This window comes from Miscanthus floridulus, chromosome 3 (assembly GCF_019320115.1).
Source record: "Miscanthus floridulus cultivar M001 chromosome 3, ASM1932011v1, whole genome shotgun sequence".
NCBI lineage: Eukaryota > Viridiplantae > Streptophyta > Magnoliopsida > Poales > Poaceae > Miscanthus > Miscanthus floridulus.
Genome location: NC_089582.1, coordinates 10188822 through 10204702, shown reverse-complemented (window position 1 = coordinate 10204702; position 15881 = coordinate 10188822). Strand labels below are relative to the sequence as shown.

At 45.6% G+C, this 15881-nt stretch overlaps 2 protein-coding genes across 3 annotated transcripts; both read left to right on the top strand.

The window, feature by feature from the left end:
* Nucleotides 1-592: 592 nt before the first annotated feature.
* LOC136541351 (uncharacterized) lies at nt 593-6115 on the top strand. Of its 2 annotated transcripts, none has more exons than XM_066533190.1 (5): nt 593-946; nt 1041-1156; nt 4061-4304; nt 4451-5575; nt 5713-6115. In XM_066533190.1, exons 1-5 carry the CDS (start codon nt 701-703, stop codon nt 5893-5895), a joined length of 1914 nt encoding a protein of 637 aa, XP_066389287.1. In that variant the 5' UTR covers nt 593-700; the 3' UTR covers nt 5896-6115. The 2 variants fall into 2 exon arrangements, with proteins under 2 accessions (XP_066389287.1, XP_066389286.1); XM_066533189.1 differs by having other exon boundaries at nt 596-946; nt 5652-6115.
* A 2372-nt stretch (nt 6116-8487) lies between these two features.
* On the top strand, nt 8488-10382 carry LOC136544955 (protein NRT1/ PTR FAMILY 8.2-like). Its single transcript, XM_066537013.1, has one exon. The coding sequence runs from the start codon at nt 8540-8542 to the stop codon at nt 10301-10303; it is 1764 nt and encodes a 587-aa protein (XP_066393110.1). The 5' UTR covers nt 8488-8539; the 3' UTR covers nt 10304-10382.
* The last annotated feature ends 5499 nt before the right edge of the window (nt 10383-15881 follow it).

The following is a 15881-nucleotide window of genomic DNA, read 5'->3' as shown; positions in this document are numbered from 1 at the left end:
TGCTTCTATGCATTACAAAAAAAAAAGGCTTTATGGTTAAGGTCTATGCACATGAGTTTGAGGTTGCTTCTATGCATTAGAAAAATCAGGCTTTATGGTTAAGGTCCGTGCATTTGAAAAATAATTTTTTCGTATGAAAATAGGATTTTGTAGTTAAAATAATTGGTTTTAGGAATTTAATTGTTATTTTTCTTATGAAAGATTTTTTTTATAGACACGTGCGGCACGCACGTGCATCCCTACTAGTTTTTTTAAAAATCAGTTTAAATTGTACAAGTTTTTTTTTAGAAATGTTTAAATTGTATAAGGTGCTGTCCTCGAGAATGGAGTCGGGCCAATGTGCTGAACTGGACTACAGTCTAAGTAGTACTGTAGTATGCGTGGGGAAGCCCACGCAACGCAACGCAGGCCCAGTGGCCAGTTCATAATATATCTCTGAAGACAAAATATCTACCGGCTGATGTGGTGGTGGCTCATCTCGTGCTCGCGCTGCGCCTGCGCGGAGACGTGAGACCTGACACAGACAGAGGGAGGGAGGCGCTGACTGGACGAGAAGAGACGACTAGTAGTGCATTCGCCATTCGCCATTCGCCATTCGCCAACCACCCATCATCAAAAAGGGAATCCAATCCAATCAACCCCCCGTCGTCCTCCCGGCCAACCCTAGCTTCCCCTCCCCTCCCCTCCCCTCCCCTCCCCGATGGATCCGCCGCCCACCAGGGACAGGGAGGTGCTGGAGCCCGAAACCCGCGCCTTCCCCGACGCCGACGACCCGGAGACCTCTCGATCGCAAAGCGACGAGGGTATCCCTCCACCGCCGCCGCCGCCTGCTCTGCGCCAGCAGCTCATGGGGGCTTGCCGCGCCGACGAGCGCCTCAGGCCGCTGCTCACGCTCAACGTCTCCTGCGCCGCAGCGGACGACCGATTCATCGCACACCTCGCGCAGGTGCCTTGCCTCCTCCTCCTCCTCCTCCTCGGTTGCCTAGGGTTTACGGATCTGTTCATTCATTCTGCTCGCTCCCTTCCTCCCTCCCTTGCAGCACTTCGAGGTGTCGGAGGTGGGCATGCTCGCGCGTTGCCTCTGCGTACCCCTCGTCTCCCTGCGCGTTGGCAAGGTTCAGAGGGAAGGGCCCCTCCTCTGCCCAACACACATTAGGTTGGTACTCACTCAAATCCTTTACTTCGCTTCATCATCATATATGACACTGATATGCTTCATTAAGAATAGCATAGCAGCGCCGGCTTGACCATTATCATTTCGCTTGTTGCACTGTCTCTTTCGTGATTATTTCGCATCTCACATGATCTACCAGCTTTCCTCCTTCTCAACTTGTATATTCTTCTCGCTTGCAGCTAGCCTTTACCTGTTAATATTGTACAGGTTAGCCAGTTGATCTGATGTTTCTATAACTCTATGTGCTCATTACACGCACTTAGCCTCTTCTCGCCACATTTAAGTAGTACGCTTGTGATAATTAGATTGCTTCCTTGGAAGCATGTTTTTTTTCCCCACCAGTTGAGCATGAATCAGCCTCATATACTTTGTATACTTGCAACCAGGAACTTGTGTTGCGGTCTCATAGGATCCTAAACTCTCATATTTTACCATTGGTTGACAGGGCTAACTTGTCCTTCTAAAAAAAATAGTGTACTGCGCCTCTATGCTCAACTTAGCTTCTCATTTCATGTGAAGGCACTGCAATGTGTTGATTATAGAATCTGGTACTTCAAATCTTGTAAGTTTTACATGTATAAACAACATGTTATTGACCAATATGTCCTTACATAGATGCTATTGGAATGATGAAGAAGTGATCCTGTAGCTTTCTCTATGTCTCTGCTTCCAGGAAAAAAGGCATGCCACTGTATCTATATGATGTGATAATAATGCAGAGTCTATGTAATTGCTTTTTTCTTGTATATTCCATGGGAGTGTATTGGTGCATCTGAAGTAACCATACCACTAGAGCTCATGATACAATAATTCATTTAGGCATATCAGGCTGTAAGTACTGACCTGACTAATTCTATATTAACTGCATATGGAGTGAGTTTGTATTATACAAGTGACATGATTCAATACATTGTTGGGGGGCTGCCATCTACAGTCATCAACGACAATTTTCATTCTTCTCTGCTCATTATTTGGTCTCATGTCCTTTCATGCTTTTTATACCAGTATCCTAATCCACTTAGACCTGTTGAAGTGCCGATCATGCAGTTGCTGCCCTGTGATGCAGCACTCTTTAGTTTCTAATTAATTAAAATTGTTGTTTCTTTTATCCTCTGTGCTTTCTATGCGAGTATATAAGTGTGCCCATCTTTACTTCACGACACATAATTACTTGTTAGAAGAGATGTTTGCTGAATCATTGCACCTAATTTAGAATGATGTGCATCAGCGAGTGTTCATGTTGATTCTAGGGTTACATAATTCATCTTATTAGTGATGGCACTGTTCACCCTGCCAAATGAATTTATCTTCTCACTTGTAGGTAATTTGGGCGTTTGTCATAATCTCTGATATATGAGGGAAGAGAAGGTAGTTTCTTTCATGGCCTTGCAATATCAGTTATCTGCATTGATAATGAATAATCTCGTATTGCAATATTTGGTGAGACTGATGAATAGGACTCCTACTTATGCTTGCTATATTGTAATGATCATCTGCGAAATTCTTTAGTTATCATCCGAATGTTCTGCTGTTGCTGGGCATGCCCTAGCATAACTAATTTGTGCAATATTCTACTTCTTGGTTTACCTTGAACAGATGTATATATGCCCACACTTGTGCTCGGTCTGTAACCAATTACTTGGCTTTCCAAGTTCTTCATCCTTAAATAATTTTGTGATTAATAACTGTGCTTTTTTTAACTCTCTCTTGTGGGAGTCCTTATGGTTTTTACTTAAATATGTAATGGTTATGAACACCACTTTTTCTTTTGTTCCATCTTTCGTTTTTTTTTTGTCCTAATGGGGATCATTGGTGCTAACTACTCTGGATATTTTTTGTGTACTCTTTTTTATGGATCTTGTTTACTTGGGCCTTGTTTAGATGAGTGTTAGGAATCATTATTTGACACTGTAGCACTTTCGTTTGTATTTGACAATTATTGTCCAATTATGGTCTAACTAGGCTCAAAAGATTCGTCTCGTAATTTACAATCAAACTGTGTAATTAGTTATTTTTTTTATCTACATTTAATACTCCATGCATGTGTCCAAAGATTTGATGTGATGGAGAGAGAGTGAAAAAATTTGGAATCTAAACAAGACCTTGTATGGAAGGTATTTTATCGTCTGAGGAAAAGATCATTTTGATATTTTTGGTTCTTATGAGTTCACCTGAAAAATTAAAAGCTGAACAAGTTGTTGAACATTTGGTTCCTAGACTTTTACACTCTGACTTCTTCCTATGGAAAGGCAGTGCTGCTGCTGTGGTTCAAATAATCAAACCAGGTTCTTAAGTCCCTTTTTATTAATTCAAAGGGATTGTTGCTTAAGTGAGTTACACGTACGTATTTTGTAGGAACAGAGATGTATGATTTTCCTATGTAGTTGGGCCAAGCTATGAAGCTTTTACACTAGCCTGTGCTCTCTTTTTTTTGTAAATTTAATAAGCTTATGTCTCAGTGGAATGTTTTACCATCTTATTAGGTTCTTAACAAGGCTACTGTTTTCTCACATTGATGCATGTACCTTTTTAAGTGACTAAAACTCTAAGAGGCTTAGTTTCTTTCTATTAAATTTCCTGATATGAGACAGTGAGTTTCATGGATGTCAAAATTAGTCTGCTTCCTTTTCTTTGCTAGTAGTGTGCTGTATGCTAATGCTTGCATTTTGTTAGCATTGGCACCCCTTGTTTAGTAACTTCATTTTTCTTTTTATTGAATTATCTATTTTGATATATGGTTTTCATTTCATTGCTTTTTTTTTCTTTTCTTACTCTAGTAGCCGTGTTGTCTTATGCCATTTGGTCCTTTGGTGAAAAAATGTAGTCATGTTATTTCTGATGATAATATGTTCAGGGATCTCATGTATGTGCATTTCCTATGTGCAGAGGGAAGCTGAACCTTGTTCTTCTGCCATCATCTAGCATGCGGCTTACCTTTGTTTGTGATGATGGTTATTCAGAGCAACTAGCTCTCTTGAGCAACGGCTTTGAATTTTCAGAGGTTGTGGTTGAAGAAATATCAGCTGATAATTCTGGACGCTCTTTCCTAATCAGAATATCAGAATCTAAAGTATTTTACTACTGGTGTGCTGAGAAGTCCAAGGAACATGGAATGGAACTTCTTACAAAGGTTTGTATAAATATACATTGCCTTTATCTTAACTGCGTTATGCTAAATTGCTATCTACATGGAAATAAAAACAAAACATAAAATGGTGTTATCTATAGCAATCCACGTACTGATAAGGATTCTTATTCTTGTTTTTGTGTGCATAGATGAAAAACCTTTTGGACGGGAGGCCAACACTCTCTGATCTCACTGGCATCTCCAATTCACGACTTGACGCTTTTGCCACTCATTTACATGCTTATCTCCTTGCATCAAGTATTGGTGATGTTAAATCGTTGGGATCACTTAATGGCTTTCTGAGTACTTCAAGGTCACTTGATCAATATTTACAGCTCCAATCAGCTGTTTCCAAAACTTCCAGGTTCCGTGCCTCGGCTACTAGTGCAACTAAGTCAAGCTCTGTCTATCAAGCCAGCCTAAGTCCGAGATCTGGCACTTTTAAAGATGGGGTACCAAGGGCTTCATGTGCAAGGGTTGTTGGGAGGGACAAACTGAAGCGCCGTGCGGAATGGTCGGCCCCGTTAACTGCTCCGCTTGATACAAATCCTTTGACAATCAACCCTGATTCTACCAGTGAGAAGTGCGATGCAGATTGTTCAAAGAACAATGTTAGCTCAGTTCCGTTGGACATGACTCTTTCATTTCCCTTGTTGCCGCCTATTTACTCCCTTGGCAGTTGTCCAGCTCCTGAGGTTTCTTTGGAGAAACAGTTTAAGCCTTACTATTGCTGGTGCCCACCATGCCCATCATCACTGCAATACACTGTCACCCCTTTGCATCTGCCAGCTACATCTGTAGATCCGCTGCCCCTACCACCTTTGAGTTCGCTGCTAGCAAGTGAACAGCCACCGTCTTCAACAGTTTCTGTAAAGCTGGATACAACTGATCTCCCTTCCCTTAATCTTCCCTCCATACTGCGTGACCCATTAATTCACCTTCCACTCCCCACTTCACCACTTATTCCCCTACATGGTTCACAGGTTCCAACATTCACGCCATTGATGTCTGATCCCATTGTGCATGTCCCAGTCATTGATGTGTGTTCGGCGGGGCAGTCATATCTAGTGAGTTGTGGGCCTTCTATAACTTCAGCAGTTCCCCTGCTCCCGAGCTTGAAGCCTCTGCTGCCAGAAGCAGAATCGTTAGTTGAGAGAAGCGCAAGGGAAACACTGATGAGGCTCATAGCTTCGACACCTCCTGCAAGCAATCCTCAGCTGGCCAGCGTGCTACCTGTGGTCATTCCTGATATGCCTATATACCGGGCCAATAATGTAAGATAATTGTTGCTGTTGTTCAACTAGATTTAACCTTTTAGTCTTGTGGCTTATTACTTTATTTGATTGGTAGGTGAACAAGCATGTTGATGTGGGCCCCAATGACAAAGCATTTGGCACGTCTTGTGTTGCAGCTGTGTTTGGAAGTGGGACTGCACAAGCTGAGGATGAAGTTCCAAGCAGAGATGATTCACAAGAGCAGTTTGCCGAATATGATGGTACCAGCAATGAATGTGATATGTACAGCACTGCTAGAAAATATAGTTCGTGATGTACATGAAGGCGTGCTGCATGTCGCTATGGGGATGTCGTTTTAGTTTGATTGGCAGTTGCATCACCATGGTAAATAGGGTTTTAAGGATTCGGGATTTGATGCTCTATGCAGCCTTTTGTTTCTGTGCCCAGCCAGCAGGCCTATCTCTATCTGGTTGGCAAATGTAATTAGTAGTTTGTACTGTGTTTTGTTTTGGCAAACTTGCTGCGAGCCTCATGCTTAGTTTGGTTTATATGTTTATGATGAACTTTAGCCTCGTAAAATATATATACTTCGTGTTTTAGAGCTCGTACGCCGGAGCTGCAGCGGAGCAAAGCGAGGCTGTTGTGTTGCCTTTCGTGCAACCACGAGTGTTGGTACAGAAGCAACCTGTCTTTTATATGGAAAAAAGTTCTTAAAAATTTTTAATGGCTTAATTATAATACAACCAATGTACATTAATATTAGACAATTTTTAATGCAAATAGGGGAAGGAAAAGACAAAATGAGACGGTCATAATAAATTTGACTGCAATTTGATGGGTAATCATAGCAATTTTGAATGCAAAAAAAAAAATGGTAAGTAATTAAAAAAAAATCTTTGCGCTTGAAACAGTTGGCACGTGCATTGAAAGGTGGTTAATTTGTTACTCGGTCTGGTCTATAGAAAAGGATGAATCTGGCCGGTTGCCGGTTGCATGCATGCAGATGCAGGGATCTCCGGAGTCTTTTTCGCCATTCTTCTCTTTGCCGTGAACGACTTGGATCTCGGGTACCATACGAATACGAACATATAACCGAAGCCCATGCACTCCCAGTATTCATATATATACGAAATCCGGTTTGCATTGATGCGATGCGAGCGGGGGCCTTGCCTTGTTAGCTGCGATCGTAGTCGATTCGGTACGATATATCGGCGGCCTATCGATCTGCAGTCTACTATAGGTAGGGCGTGGATCGTGGACGATGGAAGTATGGATGAAAATGGGACGCGGAATTTCCGTACCGATCGACACCGTATATTGTATTAATTGATCTCATATCGTTTTTGTAGGAAAAATAGGAAAACTGATCGCATACCGTTTTTTTAGCAAAAATAGAAAACGGAAAATCGACACCGTATTTTAGGCAGGAACAGGAACGGCATCAATTAAGGAATTTTGCCAACCGTACTCACGGTTCCGTATTCGGACAGAAAATTTCCGTATTTTGTACACTTAAACCTCATATTGAGCCCACTAATTGATGCAGCCCACGAAAACCTCCCGCTCCTCCGCGCCACGTGCCCAGCCCACTCCCGTCCGCTACTCCCTCCCGGAGCCCCTGGCGACTGCGAGCGGCCCAGCGCCCCTGGCCCTGGCTACTGCCCGGCTGCCCCTAGCGTACGTTAAGATCGGCTGGCAAAGATAAGATTGAGACATGTCTGGTGTAGCGTGTACGTGCGTGCAACCTGCTGCTTGACTGGGTGGTGTGATCATTATTGGGGTGTTTAGTTCCACCAAAATTCAAATTTTAGGACTATGCAAAAAGAAGATTCTTCGTTACATCAAACTTACGGTACATATATGGAGTATTAAATGTTGATGAAATCAAAAACTAATTGTACAGTTTGGTTGTACTTTACGAGACGAACGTTTTAAGCTTAATTAGTCAACGATTGGACAATTATTATCAAATACAAACGAATACTACAGTGCACTACAGTAAGCAGCAGAAAATCCAGCGGCGCCAACTCTGCCCAACTAAACAAGGGCTTGAATGGAGTTGTGACTGGTCCCAAACACAAAGCAGCTAGCAGTACTCTGTGTCAGGCTGAAAACTGAATGGCCGTCGTGTTTCCGTTTATCCTGAATTTATCACACGCTATTAAGGGCCTGTTTAGAATCCAAAAAATTTTGCGTAGTACCCGTCACATCGAATCTTGCGGCACATGCATGGAGTACTAAATGTAGATGAAAAAAAAAACTAATTACACAGTTGGTCGAGAAATCACGAGACGAAACTTTTAAACCTAATTAGTCCATAATTAAATACTAATTACCAAATACAAACGAAATACTACAGTGAACCAAAATCCAAAAATTTTTGGATCTAAACGGGGCCTAAGTACATGGTAAGTTGCTTCTAGTCAACTCGTGATCTTGACAGCCTGCTACTTCGGTTGTTTAGGGGTGCATCGAATGTTTGATACTAATAAAGAGTATTAAATATAGATTAATTATAAAACTAATTATATAGATAGAGATTAATTTACGAGACGGTTTTTAAGCCTAATTAATCTATCATTAGCACATGTTTACTGTAGCAATACGTTGTCAAATCATGGGCTAATTAGGCTTAAAAGATTTGTCTCGCAAATTAGTCACAAGTTATGTAATTAGTTTCGTAATTAGTCTATATTTAATACTCCATGCATGTGTCTAGACATTCGATGTTACAGAAATTTTAGAAGGGCATGTAGAAACCAAACACCCCTTAGCCTGCTACTTCGGTTGTTTAGCCGTTTTGTGTTACCGCTTCTCGATCGTAGTCGACACGTTTTCATTCGAAATATTCCGTTCTCGATATCCCATAATACCGGTTTCGTTTTTCCATCCGGCCTTCCTGTTCCTGTTTCCGTTCCCGGCAAAAAAAAAAAATACAGGAGTAGGAATAGTTAACGCATTTTCCCGACCGTTGCGGAAGTGGAACGAACGAATCCATCGTCAATGGCGGCCATGGCCGGTGAAGGAGATGAGACGACGACGACGACGCTTGACGGGACGACGGACCGCTCCGGCAAGCCAGCGGTGCGGAGCAAGACGGGGACGTGGCGCGCGTGCCCTTTCATCCTGGGCAACGAGTGCTGCGAGCGCCTGGCCTACTACGGCATGAGCTCCAACCTCGTCAACTACATGATCGACCGCCTCCACCAGGGGAACGCCGCCGCCGCCAACAACGTCAGCAACTGGTCCGGCACCTGCTACGTCATGCCCCTCGTCGGCGCCTTCCTCGCCGACGCCTACCTCGGAAGGTACCGCACCATCGCCGCCTTCATGGCGCTCTACATCGTCGGCCTCACGCTGCTCACCATGAGCGCCGCCGTCCCGGGCCTCAGGCCGCCGCCCGACGGAGCAGGCGCCGTGACCGCGGGCCAGAGCGCCGCCTTCTTCGTGGCGCTCTACCTCATCGCGGTGGGCACGGGAGGCATCAAGCCCTGCGTCTCATCCTTCGGCGCCGACCAATTCGACGACGCCGACCCGCGCGAGCGCCAGAGCAAGAGCTCCTTCTTCAACTGGTTCTACCTGTCCATCAACGTGGGCGCCCTCGTTGCCTCCTCCGTGCTCGTCTGGGTCCAGATGAACGTCGGCTGGGGCTGGGGCTTTGGCATCCCCGCCGCCGCCATGGCCATCGCCATTGCCAGCTTCCTGATGGGGAGCAAGCTCTACAGGCACCAGAAGCCGGGGGGCAGCCCGCTCACGCGGATGCTGCAGGTGGTGGTCGCCGCCTGGAGGAAGAAGGGAAAGCAGCCGGTGCCGGCGGACGCGTCCCTGCTCCACGAGGCGCCGGCGGTGTCATCCGCGTCCGCCATCCAGGGCAGCACGAAGCTGGAGCACACGGAGCAGTTCCGGTGGCTGGACAGGGCGGCGGTGGTGGACACTGATGAGGAGGACAAGGACGGCAAGAACCCCAACCCGTGGCGGCTGTGCACGGTGACGCAGGTGGAGGAGCTCAAGAGTGTCATCCGTCTGCTGCCGGTGTGGGAGAGCGGCATCGTCATGTCGGCGGTGTACAGCCAGATGAGCACCATGTTCGTGCTGCAGGGCAACACGCTGGACCCGCGCATGGGCTCCGGCGCCGGCGCCTTCAAGATCCCCTCCGCCTCGCTCTCCATCTTCGACACCCTCAGCGTCATCGCCTGGGCGCCCGCCTACGACCGCCTCGTCGTCCCCGCCGCGCGCCGCTGGACGGGGCACCCGCGCGGCTTCACGCAGCTCCAGCGCATGGGCATCGGCCTCGCCGTCTCCGTCCTGTCCATGCTCGCCGCGGGGGCGCTGGAGGTGGCCAGGCTCCGCGTCGCCGCCTCGCACGGCATGCTCGACGACGCCACCAGCTACCTGCCCATCTCCATCTTCTGGCAGGTGCCGCAGTACTTCATCATCGGAGCCGCCGAGGTGTTCACCTTCATCGGCCAGATCGAGTTCTTCTACGACCAGGTGCCTGACGCCATGAGGAGCATGGGCACCGCGCTCTCGCTCACCTCGTCCGCGCTCGGCAGCTACCTCAGCGCGCTGCTGGTGTCCGTCGTCACCGCCGTCACCACCAGGAACGGCGGCCTCGGCTGGATCCCCGACAACCTCAACCGGGGCCACCTCGACTACTTCTGGCTGCTCTCCGTGCTCAGCGTCATCAACTTCGTCATCTACCTCTGGATTGCAAAGTGGTACAGGTACAAGCAGGCAACCACAAGTTATGAACTTAGCAGTGTATAGATGCAAGCTACTGAAGATGATGAGCCTGCCACTCTCGCATATGTTTTTCTTTATTTACTTCATTCAAGTTCACCATGTGTTTTGTACTACTACTCTACAGTAGTAAGTATTTTTCACGGTTGTAATGTAATTAAATTGAGTCTGTCTACTATACAACCATGTATTTTATACAGTTTCAATACATGAATTTTTTTTACACCATAGGATTAAGATCCAACAGCCTGCATCCTTCTTCTACCTCTAGTTTTCTTCTACCTCCGGCCTCCTTTTACCTTCAGACAATCATAAATCACAAGATCACAGATCTACAAATTATAGATCACATAAAACAATTTTTTTTCTATGAAATGACTGATAACAGAATGGGTCGCCTGACTCACAAATCACAAGAGCATGCACGCATTGCATACGACGCAGGACGGACGGACGGACGCTAGAGGCGACGATTCGCGCCACCGATCCGATGGCCCTTCTTCTGAACCGTGACGGCATGGCCAGCGAACGAACTGCTCCACTTGCACGGTGTCCCTCCCCTCTCTGTACAGGTAGCGCGCGCGCATGGACGCGCAGCGCTGGCAGGCTACATGCGTGCGTGCGTGCGGGGCGGCCGCCCGGTCCGTTCGAGTTCGAAATGGGTTTGGTGCCTCGGTGGTCGAAGAAAGAGGGATAAAAAAATGCATGTGTTTCTAGTGCTAAAATATATATGTGTTGTATAGTATTTTTGAATTAAATTAGTAGTATTCCTTTACTCTCCCTAGCTTCACGCTTCTCTTGAGGAGGGCACCTAATTTGCAACACGCGTCGGTTTCATCCCTAAACAAGGCAGTTGAAAAGAGATCGAGGTCTTGTTTGGATGCATGTGTATCCACTCCAATCATCATATGTGTGGAGTGGAGTAGAATGAAATGGAACTGAACTTAGTTTAATTTCACTCTAATCTACTTCAACATATGTGCATCCAAAGAAGACCTAAGAGGGATATAATTCCCTACAAGTCAAAATCCTCCACAATCCCCTCCAATCCTTTCCAATCCCTTTAGTTTGGAAATGAAATGAACAAGACTTGCTGACTCCTACTCGAATTCAGCCCTCAACTCATTGGGACATTGGCGGAGCTTGACATAGAAATAGAGGGGGAGGGGGCCGTTCACAGATTTGTGAATTAAATAAACAATAATGAATACTACTAATTCTACAGTTTAACTAGTGCAAAAATTGCATTGACAGGGGTGGCAATAACGAAGCTCCACCCCTGCATCAGGGGTGCAATCATCAGACCATAAAGAGACCATCAGGTCTTGTATGATGGTCATCGAGAATAATTAACGACTATATACAGTGACTTTTTCATTGAAATTCACAAAATTTGTTGAGGTCCAACTAATCTCAATGGCAATCCTTAGCTCCATCCTCATGGGTGTTTGTATTTCCATGTATTTATTTCAAAAGGCAGCATTAAGAATACTTAACGACTATATATATAGTGATTTTCCATTGAAATTCTCAAAATTTGTCGAGGTCCGGCTGATCCCAAGTGGCAAACTTTAGGCTCCATCCTTGTACGAATACTCTATTTCCTGCATTTATTCCAGAAAGCTATGTTAATATTTTTAGGCCTCCATTCGAACACAAACTTTACAAGAATCGTACATGAATTTCATAGAAAACGATTCATTTTCAATTGGAAAAACACACAAAAAAAGTCTTGCATTCCATAGGAGGGCTTGGTGGGAGGTGATGTACCCGCTGTCAATGAGACAACTGTCAGCGCAGGTTTTATTGCTTCAGCATTGGAGATGCTTATATGTGACAATGAGACCTCAGTTTGCATTGCGACGTCCATTTTCCATCTTGATTGTTTATGCAGGGTAAACAAACGGCTTTATAAAATCAGTTTCTCTCTCTCTCTCTCTCTCTCTCTCTCTCTCTCTCTCTCTCTCTCTCTCTCTCTCTTCAGTCAACCGAAATCTTCCTTACTCACTGATCAACTTTTTACAAGCAACCAGCTAGGGAAAGTAAAGTAAAGTTGCGAGTATGAATTACAAAAATACAAACTAAGTTCAAAGTTATAGCTTCACTGAAACTCTTTAGTGAAGTCAAATAATTAAATTAAAAAAATAGAAACGATCAAGTGAATATGCAACTCTTCTGAAAGAAAGCTTAAAATTTAAGAAAAACTTGAGGTGTTTGACAGATGTTCAACCACAAGTTCCTAATAATGGAAGAAATGTGTAATAAAAGATTAAAATTTGTAAAAGGTCAAAACGTGACACATATGCCTGGTTAGAATTAAATGCACCAAAGATTCATTAACTTGTGAGGAGGTTTCGGTTAGGTTCATCAATTTTCAAAGTGACTTTTTTGGTCCATAAACTTTGTATGCCGTATCACTTAAGTCCATATCCCGCTACGCGGGCTTCTCATGCTGACGTGGCCTGCTGACATGTTTTTCTGAAGCAGTTCTTGGCAATGCATTTTGTCAAACAGCTCGTGGGCGACGGCGACAGCGCCCCCGGCGCGCCCCGCGCAGCTGCTCGACGCCATGGAGCTCCGGCTGCGGCCGCTGGACGCCGTGGAGGTCCGATCGCGGCCTCGACCTGCGCGGTGCTAGGATGCTATCGATGCTTCTGCTGCTGGTGCACGCGGGCGGCGCGGCCGCGTCGCACTCGAGCTCGAGCTCGTCGTGCCCCGCGACGCCGCTGGACGCCGGGAACATGCTGCAGGTGTCGCACGCGTTCGGTCCCTGCTCGCCGCTGGGCCCCGGGACAGCGGCGCCGTGGGCGGGGTTCCTGGCGGACCAAGCGTCGCGTGACGTGTCGCGGCTGCTGTACCTAGACTCGCTGGCGGCGTGTGGCCGCACCCGCGCGTACGCGCCCATCGCGTCGGGGCGGCAACTGCTGCAGATGCCCAAGTACGTGGTGCGTGCCCGCCTCGGCACGCCACCGCCGCAGCTGCTCCTGGCCGTCGACACCAGCAACGACACCGTAGGGAAGTGGTCCGAGGCGTCGGAGAAGTGGTGCGCGCTGGAGCTGTTCGTGGCGCTCTGCGTGTTGGGCAAGCTCGTCGGTTGCGTCGCCGCGGGGCTCTTCTTCACCATGCCGTCGCCGCCAGCGCCTGCTCCACGGTCATGGCGCAGTTCATCTGCTTCTCCAGGATCTCCTTGGTGATGGCGGACTCCGCTGTGTTAGGATCGATTGTGTGTACCTCTCTGTGTAACCCGTAGATCCGGGTAGACTCCTTTGCCTTTCTCTGTTGCAGCGCATCGGTAAGCGTAGACGCTGGTGCCGCGGCATTGTAGTCGTCCAGCGCGGTGGAGATGTAGTCCAGTGGCGCCGACGGTGACCTACAGGGACGATGCAGAGTCGGTGGGGCACATCCTGTCGCTGGCAGCACAGCCTTTAGATCGGTTTTGGGTTATCTTTAGGTGGGTGTGGCGGCTCCGGTAAACCTCGTGAAACGAGCCCCGATCCCCACCTTCTCTATTTGTATGTGTTGTGCGATAGGGGCCTACCAACTAGTTAGGGTTGGGCTCCCCCGATCAGGGAGCAGAGGCAAGGGCCTAATAGGCCGTTGGGCCTATTGGTGGAGATCAACTAACATTCCCCCCCTTGATCTCATTCCATCTTTTACTTTCATATCATTTACTTTTGTTCATTCCATTACAGATTAGCTCATAGAGCATGTCTCATCGTCACTGTCCATTGCCGATAGACTTAACAGCTACAACTCACTACTCTGTTCTGAAATAGATACTTATCTTTGGGCCTTCTTTTGTCCAGGAATTTTATAGGCTTTCCCTTAAACCCATGCTAGCTACATGTTCTCTGAACACCATGTCCTCTGAACATGTTGGGTGGTAAGCCTTTTGTAAGCGGATCCACGAGCATCTTTTCTGTACTTATATGCTCAAGATTTATGACTTGAACCCGGACTTTATCTTTCACAACATAATACTCTATGTCAATGTGTTTGGCAGCACCACCTGACTTATGTTGTGAGCATACTATACTACCAGATTATAATCGCAGTATAACTTAAGTGGTCTATAGATGTCGTCAACCACTTTCAAACCGGGTATGAACTTCTTTAGTCAGTTCACCTGCCCGTTGCCTCATAACATGCTACAAACCGTCATACATTGTGGACGATGTAGTGACAGTTTGCTTAGAACTTTTCCATGAAATAGCTCCCCTTTGCGAGATGATAGAAAATCCACGTCTGGATATGTATTCACTCTCGTATAATCAGAATCTGAATATCCCACCATGTGGAGTGAATCAGATCTTCTATATGTCATCATGAGGCCTTTCATTTCTTGCAAATAATGCAAGACTTTCTTTACTAATTTCAGTTTTCTATTCCAGAATTGCTCTGGAATCTGTCAAGTAAAACCCGGTAACAAATGCCAAGTCAGGGCACGTACATACTTGAGCATGTTGCAAGCTTTCGACAGCTAAAGCATATGGAACCACTTTCACTTTATCGATTGAGCTCATATTGGTTCTTGGGGCATTGAAAATCCTCATATCTGTCGCCCTTGACTATAGGAGCAGGTGATGGACTACATTTGTGCATACTGAATTTCTTTAAGATCTTTTCCATGTATGTCTTTTGTGACAGTCCTTATACCCTTTTTCTTCTATCTCGGTCAATCTCGATCCTTAGAATGAACGAGGCTTCGTCAAGATCTTTCATATCAAGTTTTGAGGACAAAACTTCTTTGTCTCCAGTAGTAGACTGACATTACTACTAGCAAGTAAGATATCATCTATATACAGGACAAGGAAGATAAACTTCCCATTCTTAAACTTTGCATAGACACAATTGTCCTCTACATTCTCTTTTAAAAAACCCAAAATTCTTTATTGACTGATCAAACTTCAAGTACCACTGTCTTGAAGCTTGCTTTAATTCATAAATTGATTTCTTTAGGCAGCATCCCATTCGTTCTTTTCCTTCCATGACAAAACCTTTCGGTTGTGCCATGTGAATATTTTCCTCCAAGTCTCTATTGAGAAATGCCGTCTTTACATCCATATGATGTAATTCTTAATCGTAATGTGCCACTAATGCTATTATAATTCTGAAGGAAACTTTACATGAGACTGGAGAAAATGTCTCATTGTAATCAATCCATTCTCTTTGCATAAAGCCTTTTGCCACAAGTCACGCTTTATATGTCTCTATATTCCCTTGAGAGTCATGTTTAGTCTTGTAGACCCATTTATAGCCTACTGTTTTGACTCTTTTAGGAATTATTTCCAAATCCCAAATTTTATTAACATTCATCGATTTCATTTCATCTTCCATGGCCTCAAGCCACTTTGATGAATGATCACTTCTCATGGCTTCTTCAAATGAGGTGGGATCATCCTCCATTTGAAATTCCTTAGTGTTATACACTTCATAATCAGTAGAAATAGTTGATTTTCTAACTCTTTGAGACCTTCTAGGGGCCTCCACATTTGGCACAACTTTTGTTTGAGGCTATTGTTGCTCCCCCTCATGTGTGGCAATAGGTTCTATAGGATCCTGAGGAACAAGTTCCTCATCGTCATTCATTGTTGCCATAGGTGGG